The sequence below is a fragment of the Lampris incognitus genome, chromosome 1 (genome assembly GCF_029633865.1).
Source record: "Lampris incognitus isolate fLamInc1 chromosome 1, fLamInc1.hap2, whole genome shotgun sequence".
Lineage (NCBI taxonomy): Eukaryota > Metazoa > Chordata > Actinopteri > Lampriformes > Lampridae > Lampris > Lampris incognitus.
The window spans coordinates 14,443,322-14,466,474 of NC_079211.1; the positions used below are offsets into that span (position 1 = coordinate 14,443,322).

At 45.2% G+C, this 23,153-nt stretch overlaps 1 protein-coding gene across 1 annotated transcript; it reads left to right on the forward strand.

The window, feature by feature from the left end:
* The first annotated feature begins 944 nt into the window (after nucleotides 1-944).
* hrh2a (histamine receptor H2a) lies at nucleotides 945-20,938 on the forward strand. Its single transcript, XM_056291050.1, has 4 exons — nucleotides 945-1,003; nucleotides 15,804-17,139; nucleotides 17,324-17,495; nucleotides 20,238-20,938. The coding sequence occupies exons 2-4, from the start codon at nucleotides 16,128-16,130 to the stop codon at nucleotides 20,398-20,400; spliced, it is 1,347 nt and encodes a 448-aa protein (XP_056147025.1). The 5' UTR covers nucleotides 945-1,003; nucleotides 15,804-16,127; the 3' UTR covers nucleotides 20,401-20,938.
* The last annotated feature ends 2,215 nt before the right edge of the window (nucleotides 20,939-23,153 follow it).

A 23,153-nucleotide genomic window follows, 5' to 3' on the forward strand; every position in this document is an offset into this window, starting at 1 on the left:
AGACAGATGAATGAAGAGACAAAGACACAGGCCAAGAGAAAACTGTGGAAAAAGATGACAAGAAAATCAACACAGCTATGGAACGGGAACCGGGTACAGAGCGAAAGACTGACAGACACAAGACGGATAAAGTAGTCCAAGGCAGACGTGAGCTTTGAAGAGAGGAGTGAGGATGAGTTATGGAACATTAGCCTGAAGCTGACAAGATCTATTGGCATTCAGAAGGGGGAAGAGAGCCACCCCAGGAGCCAAAGACACATGAAAAATAGATAAGCAAGCAGCGTAGAGGCATTAGGCCAGATATAGAGTTAGATTAATAAGTGTGTCTGACCCATCAGGTCATTCACATCACTCTGGTCCAGCCAGTGCCAGTTCTCAGAGATTCATCCAAAAGCTAGCCACCATTAGAACTATAAACATATTAAACACTTATAGGTCTGGACCTGATCCCTGTGTGTGCATGCATGTTTTTGTCTGAATGTTCAGAGTTTGGCTGTATGCATGCTCTGCAAAACAGCATGTGGGAGTTGGACTTGGACTTGCCGCCTCAACGGTTTGCTGAATGCAGCAGGTTTCGTAGGTGCCTCGGGTAATATGAACCAGTTTCCAAAGGCAGAAGCTGGTAGACTTATCAGGGCTGGCAGCTGCCACTGAAAAAGTGTGAACCACATGAAAAGAGAATGAAAGAGCGATTGAAACGATTACAGATGCAAGTGACCCCGGAGAGACGGTGAGATAATAAGAGGAATCAAGAGAAAGAGAAATGCACATTTGAGTCACTGGTGCAGCTCCCTCTTTCCCACACTCTCTCTCTCTCTCTCTCTCGCTCCCACACACACACACATACACACACACACACACACACACACATGCGCCCATGCACACAAACGTGCACACCTCCGTGCACAAATACGCACACATTGAGCAAGTCTGTGGTTCCCCTGGGCTCTTCGGAGGCAGAGCAGAGTTGAGTAGCGGAGGCAGTCGACGAGAGAGAAAAGTGGTGAGTGGATAAAATATGCTTACATATGTCAGAAACTTACTTACGTTTACATCAGACTTACGTTTACATCCGAATCCTGTTGGCGGCGGATTCGCTGAGTTTGTGATTGAGCTACATGTTGAAATTGTGTGCGTAAGAGTCGTCCTTCCTTGACACCGATTTGTCCGAATTTTAGTAGAATACATGTAATTAACCACATCACTAAATATTGATTGAAAAAATACTCTTTTTTTCTTACCATGTTGCCTTTTTAACAACCACATCATATATAGAGATATATATATCTCTATATATGACAGCTGATGATTGCTTATAGCATGAAACAGGCTTGTACTGTCTCATAGAAAATTTACTTCACTAACTGGATTATATATATATATATATATATATATATATATACCTTTTTTGGAAAACATCAATGGTGTTGATAAAAGTGTTCAACAAACGAGGAACAGAATATCAATATAGATGTAGGGGAAAAAATTTAGACATAGCAGCTCTGTATTAAACTATATTGTATTATATTGTATTAATTTACTGCTATGTATTAAAAGTTATATATATATATATATATATATATATATATATATATATATATATATATATATATATATGTCATCATCTATTTACCATCTGACCCTTGTGTGAACATGTGAACTCCCTGCAATGACAGAAAGGTCATTTGCTGCTGTGAATGAGGAATGAGGAAGTGAGATTGGAGTATTTGTGTGTGCCGAATGAAGGAAGTTTATCTGCTACCAGTTGCCATGACTGCAGCTATTTCGTATTGGGGAGTGGGTTTCAAAGACAAACTTCTCTTTATCTTATCTTATGACCGCTTTTTGATATTTGTTTTTATTCATAATGTTCCTAATTTTACTCTTACCTATTTGGTGTATTATTAGTGTGAATACCCAGCATTCACACTACTGCTTTGCAGTTCTTTATTTATTTATTTTTCTTCCGCCCATTTTTTGACACTTTGTAGCTCCTTCATACTTTTAGCTACTGAAACCATTCAGCTATCAAAATGTTCAACTCATTAAGGACACTAGTGCTCCTCTTTCAGATTTTTCATACCTTTTGAACTTTTTGAAATAGTCAACTTTTTTTCAGCCATTTTTTGAATGGGAGTCAATGGGGGACTTTTGCAACCTTTCCACCTCTTTTACTCCTTCATACTTTTAGCCACTGAAACCATTCAGTTATCAAAATGTTCACCTCTTTAAGCCCATTAGGGCTCACATTTCGGTTTTTTGAAATCTTTTATACTTTTAGACATATTAAGCTTTTTCTACTTTTTCAAAACACTGGAAGACTATGAGGAAAGGTTGAAACCCTCATCGCCTTTGAACTGTATCTCCTCCTTCATTTTTTTGAGCTAGACACCCCATTTAAAGCTTAAACAGTTCAGGACATTCAGCTCTTTCAGAATCCTATTCGGGTTTTAAAAATATTTTATAGTTTTTGAACAATTCAGCTCTAAAGTTTAGCAATTCTGCCATACACTTTGCCTGTTAGAATGTTCAGTCCTATTGTAACATCACATATCAACTTGAAACTCAACTGCCAGCCTTCACACTAGGTTCTTTATTAGTGGCACCACTTCCACTTTTTCATACTTTAAACTACAGAAACCATTCAACAATAAAACTATTCATGTATTTAGCACATTATGGCAAATTTTTCAGTTTTTATACCTTTAAAACTTTTAAAATATTCAGCCATTTCACATTTCAGTTTCCAGATATTTCAGGTAGGCTAGTGACTTTCTGGCTTTTCCTATTTATCCATTTTCAGCAATGCTTTCGCGATTTCTTTCAGCAGCCCAGCATTCACACGCTTTTTCTGTGGAAAAGCATTTTTCTAGTTATTATTATTATTATCTAATATTAAAATAAACATTATAGCATAGCATACCAAAAGTGCGGGGTGTTTTTACACTGAGATCTCACAAACAGGATCAGAATAAGGATGGAAGACGCATTTAAAAGCAGACAGGGCAAAGAAACTCTGACTTTCACATCATTCTGTGGTGGCTCAGTGGTTAGTGCGGTTGCCTCATGGCAAGAAGGTCCTGAGTTTGAGCCCCAGGTTAATCCAACCTTGGGGGTCGTCCTGGGTCAAGTCAATTTAATTTGTATAGCCCAATATCACAAATCGTCCTCTGTGTGGAGTTTGCATGTTCTCCCCGTGTCTGTGTGGGTTTCCTCCGGGTGCTCCGGTTTCTTCTCACAGTCCAAAGACATGTAGGTCAGGTGAATCGGCCGTACTAAATTGTCGCTAGGTGTGTGTGTGTGTGGGCTCTGTGATGGCCTGGCGACCTGTCCAGGGTGTCTCCCCGCCTGCTGCCCAATGACTGCTGGGATAGGCTCCAGGATCCTGCGGTCCATGATTCGGGTAGTAAGCAGCTTGGATAATGGATGGATGGACATCATTCTGTTGATAAGGTCCATAATATAAAACTATGGAAATAATGCCTAAATATAGGTCTCTATATGTATGAATATGGACTCAAATAAAATGTGTTTGCAATTACATCTCAATCCAAAAAAAAGCAGATTTTAAAAAATGACGGTCTTCCATTTGTTAAAGGAGCATTCATTTGCAATCACTTCTTAACCCTCCCCTCATTTCACTTCTTAACCCTCCCCTCATTTGAAGGAAAATCCGTATCATAAACTGAGTCGCTTACCTCTAAATCAACGCTGGCCCTGAAATATGCAAAAGGTCTTCTGCTCATCTGTGCTAATTTACTGCGCTAATTTCCTTGGGAGAGTCAAAGGGTCGTTTAGCCCTGCAAATTAGCAAAGGCCACTGACCTGTTTTAAGCATAGAGGGTAATGGCAGTTGTGTAATGGGTTCTGTGGTTTGCTGGCTGTCTGAACATTCAACTCCACCGTGTTACTCAAGCAGGTATTCTCCACGGTAGCCTAGGCTGCTTGGAAGCAGATCTGGCCCATACGAGAATTTTGGGGGGGCGACGGTGGCTCAGGAGGTGGAGCAGGTCGTCCCGTAACTGGAGGGTTGCCAATTCGATCCTCGGCTCCTCCTCCTTGCAAAAATGTCGAGGTGTCCTTGAGCAAGACGGCTAAGCCCTAACTGCTCCCGATGAGCTGGTTGGCATGGCTGACGCCACCGCCGGTGTACGAGTGTGTGTGCGCGTGGGTGAATGTGAGGCATTCATTGATTGTAAAGTGCTTCGAGTGGCTGTTGTAGCTCGAAAACTGAGCGATAGAGCTGGATCTATATGATCTGGATCGCTTGATGCAGCTAGTAGACCAACTCCTGTGTTCAGCGTAAGTGCAGGATGTGGTTCATTGGCCTGCTGTGATCGGATAAGCGTGGGAGGGAAGCAATTGAGAAGATACCACAATTAGTTCAATTAGTTACGAGAACTTGGAAAAAAAAGGGGCTCAAGTTTCTGAATACTTCCCCGTGTACCCTGCGCTAGCCACATGAAAGTGTTGAGTAAGGCCCACGGTGTTGAGGCTGAACTTTACATGCGTGATGGTGTGTCATGCGGAAGCTACAGTGTTGACATAAAAGAGGTGCGAGATGAATACTGGAATAATGCGGACATTCCTCTATCCTTATGTGACCAGGAAGAGTGTGTGTGTGTGTGTGTGTGTCTGTTAAGAGAGTGAGTGAGGGAGGGAGTGAGTGAGACAGAAAAGTGTGTGTGTGTGTGTGTGTGTGTGTGTGTGTGTGTGTGTGTGTGTGTGTGTGTGTGTGTGTGTTAGAGTGAGTGAGTGAGTGAGTGAGTGAGTGAGTGAGCGAGCGAGCGAGCAAGCGAGACAGAAAAGTGTGTGTGTGTTTGTGTGTGTGTGTTAGAGTGAGTGAGTGAGTGAGTGAGTGAGTGAGCGAGACAGAAAAGTGTGTGTTAAAGAGAGAGTGAGTGAGTGAGTGAGAGATAGAAAAGTGTGTGTGTGTGTGTGTGTGTTAAAGAGAGAGTGACTGAGTGACTGAGCGAGCGAGCAAGAGAGTGAGACAGAAACCGATTCCCCCGTCTGCATAACTGCCAGTATGTCTGCCTGCCTGTCTGTCTGCCTGCCCGTCTGTCTGTCTATCTCCTCGCGGTTTGTCAAGAGTCCCCAGCTTGTCTCCCATCATCAGGGCTGTCAACAGTTACCAAGGAACCCATCATCCCATACCACTTCCCTGTCTCTCTTTCTGTCGTGGACACACAAAGACCGACACGAAGACAAAATAGCTTAAACTTAACACACACACACACACACGCACACACGTATTCACAGACACAAAATGTAGACAGCTAAAGAGGAAGTGTGAGCCGCGTATTTGTCCCACATCAGTTGTATAGAAATACGTGCCACAGATGTTAAAACCTAATTACAGTATATTGCTGAGTTAGATACTGTTCACAAGCCCATGAGGTTTTGGTTTTTTGGTGTTTTTTTTTTAGTATTTGTATGGAATATTTTAACATGAATCTTTTAGTCCAGTGCCTGGTCAAAATTACAGCCAAATTGGAATTAAAAAAAAAAAGCTCAGATAAAGATATAAAACAGTTAATTAGCTCATCCCATGGCTAATGGAAGATGGCGGCATGAATTCCCGTTTGCAGCGGCCACACCCAGTACCGGTGTGGGAAGATGGCAGCATGAATTCATGTTCGCAGCGGCCTCACCCTGTACTGTCCATGCAGTGTCTTTGTCCACATCTGCATTTAATTTTGTGTCTTCGTTTGATGGCTGGGAGAGCTGGCGCTGGATCGGCTGGGGAGCTTGGTCTGCTGCATCCTGTGGGCCCAAGGACCATGGCCCTGCCTGGAGCTGCGCCCAAGGAGGAAGCACCAAGGGCGGTCTGACAGGACGCAGAAGCGGGGCAGGCTAAGCTAACTGCTAGCCCATGTAGACCGGCAGTTCTGACAGTCATCCTGGCTGGCGTTCGTTCCCTTGGACAGTGATTTTTTTTAAAAATGTTTTAGTTTGGATATATGTGTTAGTTTACATGTGTTAAGTTAGAATGTGTGTACTTGACATTCTTGTAATTTTTGGATATGTGTTTTTGTCTTTGTGTTGCACTGCTGTAGGCTGGGGGAAAAAATATTTCGTTTCATTTCCTGTATGGAAGAACATGTACAGAAGTACATGAAATGAAATGACAAAAATTAAAGTTCCCCTTCCTCATTCCATTATGTCCGAATGTATGAAAACCAACCAGTCGTTTGACCTGCAATCTCGGACATCATTTAAATAATAACCTGAGGGAAACAAGCAGTGCGGAATTAACCTACCATTAGCCAAATGTTGGTCAATTCAGGTAAAATTTTATTATGGTTATAATTTTTACTTCACCTGGAGGGTAAGGTAGTAAAAGTGGCTGGTTAATTCTTGGACCAGCCACTGAATGAGCAGATTAGCTTCAGTGCAATCTCAAGCACAGTAACATCGACCCGACAGCGGATTGGCTAATTCAACCAATCCCCCACCTGCATGTTAAACATATTCAAACACATTGCTTTGCATATAGCATATCACTTAATTATATTCCTCACACCAATGACTGTGACACAACTTTTACTTCCTCCATCAATTCTTTCTAGAAGGACACATCTGGTGGACAATAGAAAGGTCACAAGACTAGCAGTTGCTACTTGGAAAATCTCGCAAGTCAGACAGGGTGTCTTGGATGAGTGGTAAATAAACGTATTACTCATCTCAGAGCCCAGACTGCATCTGGGATACAGCCATTACATCAGAGTCCTGCTCTCGTCCGGCTTTCGTCTCAAAACTAAAACTGGTCTCTCTTCACGAGGCTCCCTCGGTGCCTTATGGGGAGTCTAGAAAGGACAAAATTGAGGCTTTGTCGCTCATTTGCATCTAACTGCTGCTAATGGACAGGAGAGGAGAGGAAGCCATCTGGTAAACATGGGTCTTTTGGGGGACCCCTTTGTGAGAATACTCGAGCTCATCAGTGTGCATTTCCTGTCTCGTCATGTCCGAGTGTTTATGTCAAACAAACACACACAAGTACATGGGTGCACAGTCATGCAGATCTACATGCATATACCCACAGACATGCAGACCTACAATTTTGGATAAAACCTCCATGCAGGCGTCCGGGTGGCATGGCAGTCAATTCCATTGCTACCAACACGGGAATCGCTGGTTGGAATCCCGGTGTTACCTCCGGCTTGGTTGGGCGTCCCTACAGACACAATTGCCCGCGTCTGTGGGTGGGAAGTTGGATGTGGGTATGTGTCCTGATCGCTGCACTATCACCTCCTCTGGTCGGTCAGGGCACCGGTTCAGAGGGGAGGGGGAACTGGGGGGAATAGCGTGATCTTCCCATGCGCTACGTCCCCCTGGTGAAACTCCTCACTGTCAGGTGAAAAGAAGCGGCTGGCGACTCCACATGTATCGGATGAGGCATGTGGTAGTCTGCAGCCCTCCCTGGATCGGCAGAGGGGGTGGAGCAGCGACCGGGACGGCTCGGAAGAGTGGGGTAGTTGGCCGGATAAAATTGGGGAGAAAAAGGGGGAAACATCCAGAAAGAAGAAAAAAAAACGTCATGCAGTGTCCACTAGACCACAAAGACAATATTCAGAAGTATTTGCAACCCTCCGTGCTCTTCTGTAAACATGACCCAGTGTGGTGCAGATAAACAAACCCATAAGCTTTGTGTAGACATCCTGTATAAAACGCAGTAGTCCAAGTTATTAGCAATCCATTACACAGTCCTTAAAGTCCATTACTAAGAAATGTGCGTCGTGATGTGTTGTGTTTTTTGCACCGTGTGTGTAGTTCTGTGTGTCCATGTGTATATCTGTGTGTTGCTGAAAGCATAAACTGTGTGTGTGTGTACACAGACCCCGCTGCACTCTGAGTTTACAATACAAAACATGATCATCAATGCTGAACTAATATTGAGTCTGGGGAATGGCCTGCCAGCAGGTAGTGAAGAGCTCATAGTTTTACACACGCATACCGTTTCAATTTGAAATTTACTGGGCGTCCAGGTGGCGCAGCGGGGTCTATTCCGTTGCCTACCGACACGGGGATCGCCGGTTCGAATCCCCGTGTTACCTCCGGCTTGGTCGGGCGTCCCTACAGACACAATTGGCCGTGTCTGCGGGTGGGAAGCCGGATGTGGGTATGTGTCCTGGTCGGTGCACTAGCGCCCCCGCTGGTCGGTCGGGGGCGCCTGTTCAGGGGGGAGGGGGAGGGGGAACTGGGGGGAATAGCGTGATCCTCCCACACGCTACGTCCCCCTGGGGAAACTCCTCACTGTCAGGTGAAAAGAAGTGGCTGGCGACTCCACATGTATCGATGGAGAATTGGTAGTCTGCAGCCCTCCCCGGATCGGCAGAGTGGGTGGGGCAGCGACCGGGACGGCTTGGAAGAGTGGGGTAATTGACCAAGTACAATTGGGGAGAAATAAGGGGGGGGGGGTTAACTACCTTGAGCAATTTAATTAAGAAACTAGAAAAAGGCTTTTCCACAGAAAAAGCGTGTGAATGCTGAGCTGCTGAAAGAAATCGTGAAAGCATTGCTGAAAATGGATAAATAGGAAAAGTCAGAAAGTCACTAGCCTACCTGAAATACCTGGAAACTGAAATGTGAAATGGCTGAATATTTTAAAAGTTTTAAAGGTATAAAAAACGGAAAAATTTGCCATAATGTGCTAAACACATAAATGGTTTGATTGTTGAATGGTTTCTGTAGTTTAAAGTATGAAAAAGTCGAAGTGGTGCCACTAATAAAGAACTGCAAAGCGATAGTGTGAATGCCCAGTATTCACACTAATTAGGCTGGCAGTTGAGTTTCAAGTTGATATGTGATGTCACAATAGGACTGAACATTCGAACAGGCAAAGTGTATGGCAGAATTGCTAAACTTTAGAGCTGAATTGTTCAAAAACTATAAAATATTTTTAAAATCCGAATAGGATTCTGAAAGAGCTGAATGTCCTGAACTGTTTAAGCTTTAAATGGGGGTTCTAGCTCAAAAAAATGAAGGAGGAGATACAGTTCAAAGGCGATGAGGGTTTCAACCTTTCCCCATAGACTTCCATTGTTTTGAAAAAGTAGAAAAAGCTTAATATGTCTAAAAGTATAAACGATTTCAAAAAACCGAAATGCGAGCCCTAATGGGCTTAAAGAGATGAACATTTCGATACCGGAATGGTTTCAGTGGCTAAAAGTATGAAGGAGTAAAAGAGGTGGGAAGGTTGCAAAAGTCCCCCATTGACTCCCATTCAAAAAAATGGTTGAAAAAAGTTGACTATTTCAAAAAGTTCAAAAGGTATGAAAAAGCTGAAACTAATGTCCTTAACTAGTTGAACATTTTGATAGTTGAATGGTCTCAGTAGCTTAAAGTATGAAAGAGCTACAAAGTGTCAAAAAATGGGCGGGAGAAAAATAAATAAATAAAGAACTGCAAAGCGGTAGTGTGCCACTAATTAAGACTCGGAACCGGGAGAACGACTGAGACACTGAACTACAGCTGCAACTGGCATGCCAAAGCATACCAGTAGCTTTTCTCCTGACAGCTCATATATCAATGGCTGAAATATGTCTTCATGTGTCAGAACGAGATTCATAGAGCCTTTCCGAGAAAACCAATGTTTATGCAAAAATAAACAGGAAATAAATATGTTTACACGCTCACGTCGACACAAACATGAGAACGGAGATGAACGCATGTAGCTTAAGGCAGGCAGATAAAGGAGACACGCATGTGTAAGCATGAAACTATGCACACGCACAGACGCGCACACAGCAGCCATTCCCTGCATTTTAGCAGCATTAGCATCTGTCTAGCATCGGTCCCGTGCTGTTTTTGGCTCGCTGTATACGTGTCTTCGTGTGCATAACACGCATTCTGAGAAAGAAAGGAGAATCAGTTCATCCGGACACAGCGTTTATTGGGGGAGAAACGTTTCCTCGCTCGTCTAAGTGACCCCTTCAGTCTCAGCTGACTGCAGGTACCCCCACCCTTATCATCAATACAGCGGCAGAACGACCGAAACCAACGGTCCGTTTCATATGCACACTGCCGGGACCACTAACTAGAGCTACAATGGTACTGTTGACACAGGATTTGGGAATAATTACAACCACAGCATTGTAAGATGGTGACAGATGTACTCTTAGCCCCCCCCCCCCCCCCCCCCGTTCAGGGATGGTCGTTCACATAGATGGCCTCTATGACTCCCCGTTCCCCTGCTTGGCATCTTCCTGATCATATTCTTCATATATTTTATAATTCCGTTATAATTCTGTTTATCCTCTTTGAGTGTCGTATTCTGTAAATTGTGTAAACACAACATCCATCACACGTTGTCCGTCTTGGGAGAGAGGTCCCCACGCTGTTGCTCTCCCTGAGGTTTCTTCCTATCCCCCCCCCCCCCGTTAAATGGTTTATTTAGGGAGTTGTTCCTTATCCGATGCGAGGGTCTAATGACAGGATGTTGTGTTGCTGTAAAGCCCCCAGAGGCAAATTTGTAAGTTGTGATATTGGGCCACACAAATAAAATTGACTTGATTTGACTCCTTGATAGGGAGCAGCGCTGGTTTGAACAGGGGGCTCAAAAGAGGCCATCTATGTTTAGAGGGAACGACCATCCCTGAACCGGGGGGGGGGGGGCTAAGAGTAAATCTGTTGCCATCTTACAATGCTGCGATTGCAAACATTCCCAAATCCTCTGTGAATAGTACACACGGCCACTAAAACGCTAGCTAGTTAATGGTCACGGCAATATGCATATGAAACTGATTGTTGTTTTCAGTCGTTATGCCACTGTATTGTTTATAAGGGTGGGGGTACCTGCAGTCAGTTGAGACTGAGGAGGTCACTTAGACGAGCGATGAAACGTTTCTCTCTCAAGAAACGGTGGCCAGATGAACTGATTTAACCTTCTTTTATTTTCTTACCTGGATTATTGAGCATGCATAAAGACATAACATGCATTGTTAGAGCTCTACAGAGGTATAGTATATCTCACAGGGAGGGAAATACACACACACACACACACACACACACAGCACAAAATAACACGTGCACACACAGACAGATAAGTACACCTTCTCGGGTGTAGAGTTAAAGCTGTACTGATGCATGCTCCATAATCCAGGTAAGAAAATAAAAGAAGGTGGAATCACTTCATCTGGACACAGTGTATATAGAGCTGAAGCTGCTCGCTACATCTCTGGGGTTGTCTTTTTGACAAAGCTGCTAGTGGCTCATATCTACATGTCCATATCTGGAGAGCCCTCACAGGCTCCTGTTGCTCCCAAGCCACACTACTTTCCATTGTGTGCATGTGCGTGTGTGTGTGTGTGGAGAGTGAGCGAGAAGGTGACTGAGAATGAGTGAGGTGGGGATTAAGCGCCAGAGCGACCGAAATGTATGTTATCGGGGAGGGGGGGGTCAGTGTGTGGGTCTGTCAAATACAAGGCATGAGACATTATGTGCGTATGAGACCTGGACTTCATGCGTTAGCGGCTGTGATAGCAGTGTTTACTCTTGATGAAGTTCAAAAGAGTGAGTCCACGGTGTAAGCCTGCGGCGCACCAGCAATGTCTGCTGAGCGGCGCTGGAGATTAGAGAGTTAAATATAGTGCTTTGTAGCTGGCGGACACCGTTTCTTGCTGTGTGCTTTTCTTTTTTTTGTAGTTCTTTTCACCGAAATCACTCGGTCCATTCGTCCCTGAGGTGCTGAGTGAGTAGCTGTGAAGTTGGTCTGGCAACGGTCCCGATATCATGACAAAGTTGGAAAATAGACATGCAAACAATACCCACTGCCCACTGACACAACACACTCTCTCTCTCTCTCTCTCTCTCTCTCTCTCTCAATTCAATTCAATTCAATATGTGCTTCATTGGCATGACATACGTTTGTGTACATATTGCCAAAGCATATAAAACAACAACACAACACAACAATGATTATGATATTAAACAACAACAATAGGTGCCGTCACCCACTGTCTCTCAGGTTGTGGCAGGAAAATATAAACCTTGCTGCAATGCTCACCGCTGCGCCTCTCTCTCTCTTTCCCTCTCTCTCTATCACCCGGTTGTCCTCATTCCATCATGCTCTCATAGCCGCCACCATTCATGAATGAGTTCAGGGAGGATATAATGTGTTAAACATCTCTTCAGAAAGTAACTTGCATCTTCTTGACTACAGCTTATGGAGATGATTTCATTACATTCGTTTGTTACTTTTCTTTTGCAATCTTTTATTTTCGTTTTTTTTCCCGCAAGCTAATACAAACTCTATTCACTTCTCCCAAACGTGACAGAGAACACCAAGTTTGTGATGCATCTCTTAGGATTTCCTGTCAATAAATAAAAGTATGCAACTAAACAAATAACAATCAAATAAGTATTAGCTCACTGTTAATTCATTCTTATTCATTTCTATTGTTAGCATCAAATAATTACTGTTTGATGATTCAGTTATTAACTGACACTACAGATCCCATCTGTATTCTGTCATTCTATCTTACAACCAATTTAATCATAAAAAAAGTGCTTGTTTAACAAAGTGATACCAAAACCAGAGGCTGAAGTGTTGGGATTCTCCTCGCTACAGCAGACTGATGGATCCACGTCCACATCATCAGCTGGTAACTGAGAGACCAGCTGAGTCTCGACAGAGTTGCACGTCTATTCCTTCGCTGTGCAAATAATGCACCAGCAAGCACGCTCGTCTCTCTACGTTTATAGTTTTAGTGAAAACAGAATTAGCATTCGCTTACATTGCAATGACAGGCCCTCTCCATGGAGTCATTCTAGATGCTCTCACAGACAGCTGCAGTCATTTGGCTAAACTGCACAACTTACTTAAATTCACGGAAACTTACTGAAACACGCTGCCCAGAAACTCCCGCTTCCAATGTGGGAAGACGGCGGTGCAAATTCACGTTTGCAGCGGCCTCACCCTGTATCGTCCATGCAGTGTCTTTGTCCACGTCTGCGTTTAAGTTTTGTCTTCATTTGATGACCGGAAGCGTTAGCGCTGGATCGGCTGGGAGAACTTGGTCTGTTGCATCCTGTGGGCCCCAGGATCACGGCCCCTGCCTGGAGCTGTGACCGAATAGGTAATACCAAGGGCAGTCTGACAGGACGCGGAAACGGAGCAAGCTAAGCGAACTGCTAGCCCATGCAGACCGGCAGTTCCGAATAACACCGAGGGCGGTCTGGCAGTGGCCTCGCCTGTTGTTAACTGTGATGTTTTTGGTGTCGTTGGGTGGAGTGCGAGGAGGTGTGTCGAGGGTGTCTGGCTGGGAGAGTTGGCGTTGGATCGGCTGGGGGAGCCTGGTCTGCTGCATCCTGTGGGCCCAAGGACCATGACCCCTGCCTGGAGCTGCGCCTGAGGAGGAAGCACCGAGGGCGGTCTGACAGGACGCAGAAGCAAGACAGGCTAAGCTAACTGCTAGCCCATGCAGACTGGCAGTTCCAACAGTCATCCTGGCTGGCGTTCGTCTCCTTGGACAGTGATTTTATTTATTTATTTATTTATTAGTTTGGCTATGTGTGTTAATTTGGATATATGTGTTAGCTTGGATATATGTGTTCTTGAATTTTTTTGGACATGTATTTTTGTCTTTGTGTTGCACTGCTGTGGGCTGGGGGACATGATATTTCATTTGATTTCATGTACTTCCGTACATGAAATCAAATGACCAAGTGTTCCTGATTCCAGAGTTGCAGAGTTTAGGTTTGTGTCCTTCTATCATACAACAGTGGATTGACTATATAGAGAACAAGTGTGATGCATGAAATTCAAAGCACATCACAAAGGAAATTTGTTGTGTAGAAACAGTGATGACTGAGGCAACAGTGGATTTTTACAATAGGTTACCATGGACGTTGGGTGTTTCTTTTGGTTAAAGTTAAAAAGGCCAAGCGCAGTGCATAATTTGAACAGAAGGGTTCTGTATGCAGATTGACAAGACCATAGCGGATCGGTCGAGGCTCCATACCGGCTCAATCGAGGCCCGGGTTCACAACGGCCATAATTGGTGCTGTGCCCTCACAGGGTACCGATGTAAACTATAAAATCTACTGTGGCGACCGCTGAAAAACAGGGAACAAGCTGAAAGAAGAAGTGAGCGCAGACATGCTTCAGACATTACCTTTTAACAGCCAAGGCTCCAAAGACACATTTCCAATAAGTTTTACCACCAGATTGAGTCATCCCAAGCCTTTGGTTTCAAGGACTATCAAACCACTAACTGCTACGTGGAACCGAAAACATGGAGGAAAAACCATTTAGAGGTTAAAACCTTTCCAATCCAGCCATTGTTGTTAGTGTAATGTCTCTCATCGCCTTGCCCTGTTATCTACAGCATACTCAGGGAATATAATCCATTATTGGTTAAAGCCATATGCCTGGTGTCAACTTAATTTCTAATCAATATTCTGATTTATGGCGTTACGGTGGTGCAGTGGTTAGCGCGGTCGCCTCACAGCAAGAAGGTCCTGGGTTCGAGCTCCGGGGTAGTTCAACCTTGGGGGTTGTCACGGGTCGTCCTGTGTGGAGTTTACATGTTCTCCCCGTGGGTTTCCTCCCACAGTCCAAAGACATGTAGGTCAGGTGAATGACTGCTGGGATAGGCTCCAGCATCCCCGTGACCCTGAGAGAATAATAAGTGGTTTGGAAAATGGATAGATTCTGATTTACTTTATTTTCCTTTCACCTGTTTTATGATGTGTATTTCTAGTTAGGACATTTCTTGAGGAGTGTATGTGTTCTGATGTATTGCATGTTTTAGGATGGCACAAACCGTATATTACTGTTCAAAATCAAGACCAGGGGCACTATAGGACTTGCTACAGGATTCGCCCATTCCTCACCGATGAGACGGCACAAGTGCTCATCCAGGTTCTGGTCCTCTCCCGGCTGGACTATGGAAACTCCCTCCTTGCCGGTGCCCCAGCGTCGGCCATCAGACCTCTGGAGCTTGTTCAGAAAGCTGCAGCTCATCTGGTGTTCAACCGCCCTAAGTTCTCCCACACAACGCCCCTTGTCCTGTCCCTGCACTGGCTCCCAGTAGCTGCTCTCATCCAGTTTAGGACTCTGGTGCTAGCCTACAGGGCAGTGAAAGGAACGGCTCCTTCCAATATCCAGGCCATGGTCAAGCCCTACACCCCCGCCCGACCACTTCGCCCCGCTGCCTCGGGACACCTGGTTGCCCCGTCGCTCAGAGGTCCCTGCTGCCGATCGACCCGGTCACGGCTCTTTTCTGTCCTGGCCCCACAGTGGTGGAATGAACTCCCCACTGTCAGAACAGCGGAGTCGCTGCCCATCTTTCGGCGCAAGTTGAAAACTCACCTCTTCAAGAACTACTACCCTGTTACTTGCTCTTAGCACTTATTGTATTCACTCATTTAAAAAAAAACTCTTTCTTGCACTTTTACTTTAGCACTGGTTTTGCTCTTAGATGCTTGTTTAGAGAGAAGATGCACTTATGACCTCTGATGACTAGTAGTTCTCCTGACCTCCTACGTTAAATGCACTTATTGTAAGTCGCTTTGGATAAAAGTGTCGGCTAAATGACTGTAATGTAATGTAATGAATCATTATAAATAGCTATCTATGGAGGAGAAAATGTATCTATTTTCTGTTCTTTTCTTTTTTAATATTTGAATACGCTTGACAAAACAAGTAACCATTAAATAAAAACATTTTAGCCAACTAGTCAAACAATAATCAAAGGAATCTTGCAGCTCTTAGGATACTGATGTTTTCAACAGTATAAGTTGCCCCTGAACTCTGCATTGCATTCGCTAACTGTGTTGTTTCTCCATTTGTCCACTAGGTGTCACTGCAGCCAGCGGAATGGACCACTGTGACTTGTCACAAAAGATGACAGTTCAGCTGCCTCATATTCAATGTGACAAGACCCTTTACCTGTAAAATTTGTTCTATCCAATACTTGAGGATTTCCTCGATGAAATGAGCCGAATAATAATTAAAAACTTGGGCAAGAAGGTTTCATATTCGCAACAAAAGGGATACTGAAGAACTCTAGCACACAAACTGATGCTTATGATTTTCAAGATTTAGGATGACCATGAAAATTCATGCCCATCTCGGAAAAGCGAAGTCAAGCTGTTTTGACTAGAGTGAATCTCTGGCTCCAATGAGAATGCTGTCGGCAGTGGTGCTTGGTGTCTTTCTATCCCTCCTCATCCTCCTGATCATTAGTGGTAATGTGTTGGTGTGCCTGGCGGTTTGTGCCTCACGACAACTGCGCTGCCTCACCAACTGCTTCATCGTATCGCTGGCCATCACGGACTTGTTGCTCGGTGTACTGGTCCTTCCGTTCTCTGCCCTCCAAGATATCACCGGTAACTGGCCCCTCGGCCCAGTGTTCTGCAACATCTATGTCTCCATGGACGTCATGCTTTGCACTGCTTCCATCCTTAACCTGCTGGCCATCAGCGTGGACCGTTACCTTGCCGTGACCATGCCCCTTAGATATGCATCACTTGTGCTGCCATGGCGAGTTGCAATGGCAATGTTGTGTGTGTGGACCGTGTCTCTTGCCGTGTCTTTCCTGCCCATCCACTTGGGATGGAACACCCAAGATTTGACGATTCAGAACCGTGGGCCTGGAGACCCAGTGAATCAATGTCGATTTGAGCTGAACGGGCCTTATGTTGTGACAGACTCCCTCCTCACCTTCTACCTACCTCTGGTTGCCATGTGCTGGACTTACCACCGTATCCTCCGAATTGCACGGGCACAAGCCAAACGCGTTATTAGTGCTCGTCCAGCGCGCACCACCACTGGCTACAAGTGTGGCAAAAGTAGTACAACCACCACCGCCACCGCCGTGGTCTCCACTGTCACAGTAGTAGCTCTGAGGGAGCACAAAGCCACTGTGACACTGGCAGCAGTAATCGGGGCATTTATGGTGTGCTGGCTGCCATATTTCATCCAGTTCATGGTGAACGGCTGGAGAAAGCAGCAAGAATTTGGAACAGCATACTCTGTGTTGTTGTGGCTGGGTTACATCAATTCAGCCCTCAACCCCATCCTTTATGCGGCTCTCAACAGAGACTTCAGGTTGGCCTATGCTCGTCTGCTGAGATGTCGGCGCCTTAGTTTTGATAGGGGGAGGGCACAACAGCCATTTCCCATAACAACAGGTAAGGTTTGGATTGGGTTTAGGACGGGTAACAGAAATGATTTGGAAGAATTTTGACGGTTTATGCTCTTTGATCTTAGAATCAGTAAAATCTAAGATGATTATTTTGTTTCTAACCAACAACATGGAGATTAGATGCATATTTTCTTTTGCCCATTTTCTCCTCTAACTTATGCCCATCCCAGCCAGACAGCAGTGTATGGAGGTAACGCTGCTGTGTGGCCACACACCCTCCACCTGCAGGGTAGGTCTGCCAGAGCAAGAATTCATGTTACAGGAAGTAAACTGCACTACAGCCACTGCCGCTATCCAGCTTTCCAATGGTGCCACTACAAAAGATGTCAATGACAATGAAAGGTACGTTCTCTTGGACCTCGTCGTGGGGTAGCAGTAACCTAGATGTGCAAGAGGTGGGTTTTAAGATAAAGTCACAGGTCGAATCCCTAAATCTGCAGTGAAAAAAGTGCCCACTTCTCTCAGCTGCTCTTGGAGCAAGGCATCCACTTTTCTGTTGTGTGGCCAGCAGAAGACGACTGTGGTTGTTCAGGGTGGTTCCCAGATTTTGACTTGTGTAACTGATGAACGTGAAGTAGGGTGGCGCTGGAATCTGCTCATCCAAATTTTCTTGAATAAACATCCATCCATCCATCCATTATCCAAGCTGCTTATCCGAAGTCGGGTCACGGCATTTACTCACACAGTGACACAGCCAAAAATGGATTATGTACTGTTTGTTTTGACTGGGGGCGGCACAGTAACACAGTGGTTAGCACAGTCACCTCTCAGCAAGAAGGTCCTGGGTTCGAACCCCGGGGTTGTCCAACCTTGGGGGTCATCTAAGGTCATTCTCTATGTGGTGTTTGCATGTCTCCCCGTGTCTGCATGGGTTTCCTCCGGGTGCTCCGGTTTCCTCTCACAGTCCAAAGACATGTAGGTCAGGTGAATCGGCCGTACTAAATTGTCCCTAGGTGTGAATGTGGCGGCCCTGTGATGGACTGGCAGCCTGTCCAGGGTGTCTCCCCGCCTGCAGTCCAGTGACTACTGGGATAGGCTCCAGTATCCCATGACCCGACTGGATGAACAGATTTTAATTAAAAAAAAATCATTCCCTGTATTAGTCTGTGAGAAACACAAACACACACAAGAACAAATGTCTCAAAATGTCCCCCTCTCAGTTCTTACTCTTTCCTATATGACCAGGTTATGTTGAGCCTGTGCTGCTGAGGTGGATACCACAGTATCTACACTATTGCTGCAGCCCAGAACCATCCATACGCCTTACTGACCGCCAGGCAGACAGATAAACAAAAAGATGGACAGAGATGCAAAAAGATGGAGAGATGCACACCAGCCCCGTATGTGGAAACCCTCTAGTTTTCCCAAAGGTACAGCTATACAATCCCTGAAATACACCGCATAAACAAAATGCATCTCACTTGAAAGCATCATAAACTGACCAGACATTCCCAGATCTGACAAAGTTTATGTCCAATAGTCTTGGACAACAGGGTTTGGCACAAAGAGCATAACCTGTGACACCTCACACACATATCAGGCCACCAAATTTCCTTTGACAGTGACAAGATGCATCTCTCAGTCCTGTTTGCATGTATTGGCTTACACCCTGCACAGCTTGAACTGATGCTTTCAGCACATATATATTAGGTTGTTGCCAAAAATGTCAACTGCCTTTTAGTCGCGAACTGGAATAACACAGAGGACGGTAGTTTGTCTCTGTGAATTAGAATGTATATTGCCGCTGATATCGCCATCCAGTGCATCACTGCAGCATAAGCAGCACCAATAAGAATGTCTTGATGCATTGATGCATGATGGGGGGGGGGTGTCTAACAGTAAATCTGTCGTCATCTTATAATGGTGTGATTACAACTATTCCTCAATCCTCTGTGAATAGAATAGAATAGAATAGAATACACTTTGTCATTTGTACACACATACAATGAAATTCATTCTCTGCATTTAACCCATCCTAGCTGTGTAGTTAGGAGCAGTGAGCAGTTGCCGTGCAGCACCCAGGTACCAGCTCCAGTTATTTCTTCCTACTGCCTTGCTCAGGGGCACAGACAGGAGTATTAACCCTAACATGAATGTCTTTTTGATGGTGGGAGGAAACCGGAGCACCCGGAAGAAACCCACGCAGACACAGGGAGAACATAAAAACTCCACATAGAAAGGACCTGGAACAGCCAGGGGTTCGAACCCAGGATCTTCTCGTTGTGAGGCAACAGTGCTAATCACTGGGCCACCGTGCTGCCTACACATTGCCATTGTTCACCCCAAGGATCAGGTCCCCTGGCACAAACAGAGCAATATAGTGTACGCTGTTAAGTGCCAGGAGGATTGCCATGACTTGTACATTGGGGAAACCAAACAGATGCTGGCCAAGAGACTGGCACAACACACAAGAGCTAACACGTCAGGCCAGGACCCTACAGTCTACACCAGCGGTGGCTAACCATGTGCCATGGAGAGCCAAGTGTATGCAGGTTTTCATTCCAACCTGACTGAACACCAGGTGATTTCACTGATAAACAATCACCTTGTGTGGAGTCCGGCTGGAATGAAAACCTGCATACACATGGCTCTCCATGGCACATGTTTAGCCACCCCTGGTCTACACCCATCTACAGGCCAGTGGCCACTCTTTCAAGGATGAGAAAGTGCACATCTTTGAAAGGGAGGAACACTGGCTTGAACGGGGGGGGGGGCAAAAAGGCCCTCTATGTGAAGAGGGGATGACCATCCCTGAACTGAGAGGGGGCTAAGAGTACATCTGTCACCATCTTACAATGCTGTGATTAGAAACATTCCCGATTCCTAAGTGAATAGCACATGGCCACTGAATTCCAGTTAATGCTCACGCTACTTTGCATATGAAACTGGTCGTTGGTTTCGGTCGTTATGCCACTGTCTTGTTTATAAGGGTGGGGATACCTGCAGTCAGCTGAGATTGAAGAGGTCACTTTCTTCCATTTCTCCGTCTTTGTTATGTACACCGTATTGCAAATTACAAATTAACTGAACGGGTGGACGGATGACATTTTGAACCTGTCTTCTCTTCTCTTCTCTTCCTTGTAGCCCTTGTTTCAACCATAACTCGGGGGAGGATAAATGGGAGCATCGATACTTCAACTTTCCACCTCTAGCCAGGAAGAACCAACGGGAAACGAGGCGAGCAGGCATCCATCCTGAAAGAAGGGAACGACGGATGATAATACGGCACGTGGATTCAAATGTTTAGTGGTTTCATAATCATCACGTGACAGCCAGCCATTGAAAAGAGCATGGACGGTGGCTCTGAAAGCCACGTCGTCGACATGGACCTGAATATGAAAGCTCTGGGAATCTGGAATGTTGAGACTCCTCAGCCAGTCCCATGAGCCAACTCCATCGATGCCGACTCAAGGCTGCACTCAAGTGGAGGCACGAGGAATCATAACTTGGACATTTTACAAGTGAAATGGACATCTAATGGAGATTGAAATTTGTCGTTTTGCAGAACCAGATGGAGCACACAACTGCAACGGTGATAAAGTGACAGCTGTGATGACTACCACATGTGGCACATAATGTGATATGTGACATTTGGAGGCACAGCACACAAGCTAGCAAAATGCCTCCTTGTGAAAGATTGCAGAACTCTCCAGACTTTGCCTTCCGTGCCGCCCATACAGCGAGGCAACAGAGTAAAGGAATTAACAAAATAAACTCAATTAGGGCACTGATAACTGGTTTGTATCTGCAAAAATGAAACCAAACAAAAGATTCAACTGTACCAATAAAAGCCCTCCAACTTCTTTTTAAGGAGACAACAACATGTCAGTCATTGGAGGCAGTGGGGATGGCAGAGCTTCAGAATGAATGGGGATTGAAAAATGGGTCAGTGTTGGTTCGGATAACTTTATGGGTCTGAAAGAGCCCAAAGCAGATTAATATGACCCTGGTGACCATACTACTACTACTACTACTACTTTTGGCTGTTCCCGTTAGGGGTCGCCACAGCGGATCATCCGTTTCCATCTCTTCCTGTCCTCTGTATCTTCCTCTGTCATGCCAGCCACCTACATATCTTCCCTCACCACATCCATAAACCGCCTCTTTGGCCTTCCTCTTTTCCTCTTCCCTGGCAGCTCCATAGTCAGTATCCTTCCCCCAATATACCCAGCATCTCTCCTCCACACGTCCAAACCATCTCAATCTTGCCTCTCTTGCTTTGTCTCCAAACCGTCCAACTTGAGCGGTCCCTCTAATATACTCGTTCCTAATCCTGTCCTTCTTCGTCACTCCCAATGAAAATCTTAGCATCTTCAACTCTGCCACCTCCAGCTCCACCTCCTGTCTTTTCATCAGTGCCACTGTCTCCAAACCATATAACATAGCTGGTCTCACAACCATCTTGTAAACCTTCCCTTTAACTCTTGCTGGTACCCTTCTGTCATAAATCACTCCTGACACTCTTCTCAACCCACTCCACCCTGCCTGCGATCTCTTCTTCACCTCTCTTCCGCCCTGCCTGTTACTTTGGACAGTTGACCCCAAGTATTCAAACTCATACGCCTTCATCACCTCTACTCCTTGCATCCTCACTATTCCACTGTCCTCCCTGGTGACCACACCGGTGACCATAGCTGTCAGTAAATTTGCCCATTTATGATATTTTACCTCAGGCTGATTCTGCTTCTCTACCTTAACAGTTCTTCTGATCTCTGGAGACACATATCAAGGACTGAAACTCACCCAAGTGTGCACAACGTCGGTATCCGCAGCCCAGACACGGGTCAGACATTTTCAACGGCATTCAATCCGTTTTATCAATAAATTTTCATATTTCATCACACCTAACAGCCCCAGCTTCAGTTCAGCGCCACTATTTGAAAAGGACTCTGATGGTAGCAGCCATTTACAAGCCCTCAGTGTGGCAGGTGATATGTACGGAAATGTCCAGCAGCCTCTCAGAGACTTGTCACCTATGTTGTACTCTGTCTAACTGGAAGATGTTTCTGAGGTAATAATGACCTACGGTCTTTTCACAGTAGTCTGTCTACCTATTGCCAGACAAAAGTCACTTTTGTCACTTTTCCCTTGGTAGCCCCTCGATTCTGGTCACTCCTCTTTTGCTCGTGCCATCTCTGTCTTCCTGTCTTTGTTGGTCACTTTGTCTTTCCCTCTATCCCTGTCCCCCTTTCCCCCCTATTCTCGTGGAATTACCATTGACAGTTAAACCTACATGAGAACCATTCATCACTGCTTCCTTAACATTGGATTTATGTGATCTCTCTCTCCACACACACACACACACACACACACACACACACACACACACACACCACACACACACACACAACTGGCTCTGTGTGAGCTATCAATCTTACAGATTGCCATTATTCAAGTCTGTCATCCACAAGTCTCTCTCCCACTCTTGCCCACACACACACACACACACACACACACACACACACACACACACACACACACACACACACACACACACACACACACACACACACACAAAGAGAATCACGATTCATAAATCTTAAGAATGCCATCTAAAGTCTGCGCGGTGCTATGAGAAGAAGAATGATGGATAGATCTGGGTGACTGTGGAGAAAGAGAAGATGGACAGAAGGCTATAACCAGTAATACAGGGGTCAGAAACTGCAGTTCAAGGGTCAAACAGATAGACGAAGACACAATATGGCCAAGACAAGCTGAGAAAACTGGGGGGGGGGGGCGAGAGAAGTCTAGGAGGGAGTAAAATGGTTGAAGGGCAGGGGAGGGAGAGGGATAGCGCTGCTGAGCCGAAGCTAAAGCCATAACTCATCTTTTATTAAAAATAATGAAAAAAAAAACTTAATGAGTTAATAATATCTGGAGAAAGAGATGGAGAATTGAGAGGGTGTTGAAAGAGGGGAACGGAGGATGAAGGAAGGTGGGGATAGGAGAGGCTGAACGTCGTACGTAGACAATAGAGGACCGTTTTGTGTCTCCTCTTTC

Coding starts and splice junctions, on each gene's coding strand:
- hrh2a (XM_056291050.1), top strand. CDS start 16,128: ATGAGAATGCTGTCGGCAGTGGTGCTTGGTGTCTTTCTATCCCTCCTC. Junction 17,140..17,323: donor GCCATTTCCCATAACAACAG/GTAAGGTTTGGA, acceptor TGCCCATCCCAG/CCAGACAGCAGTGTATGGAG. Junction 17,496..20,237: donor GATGTCAATGACAATGAAAG/GTACGTTCTCTT, acceptor TCTTCCTTGTAG/CCCTTGTTTCAACCATAACT.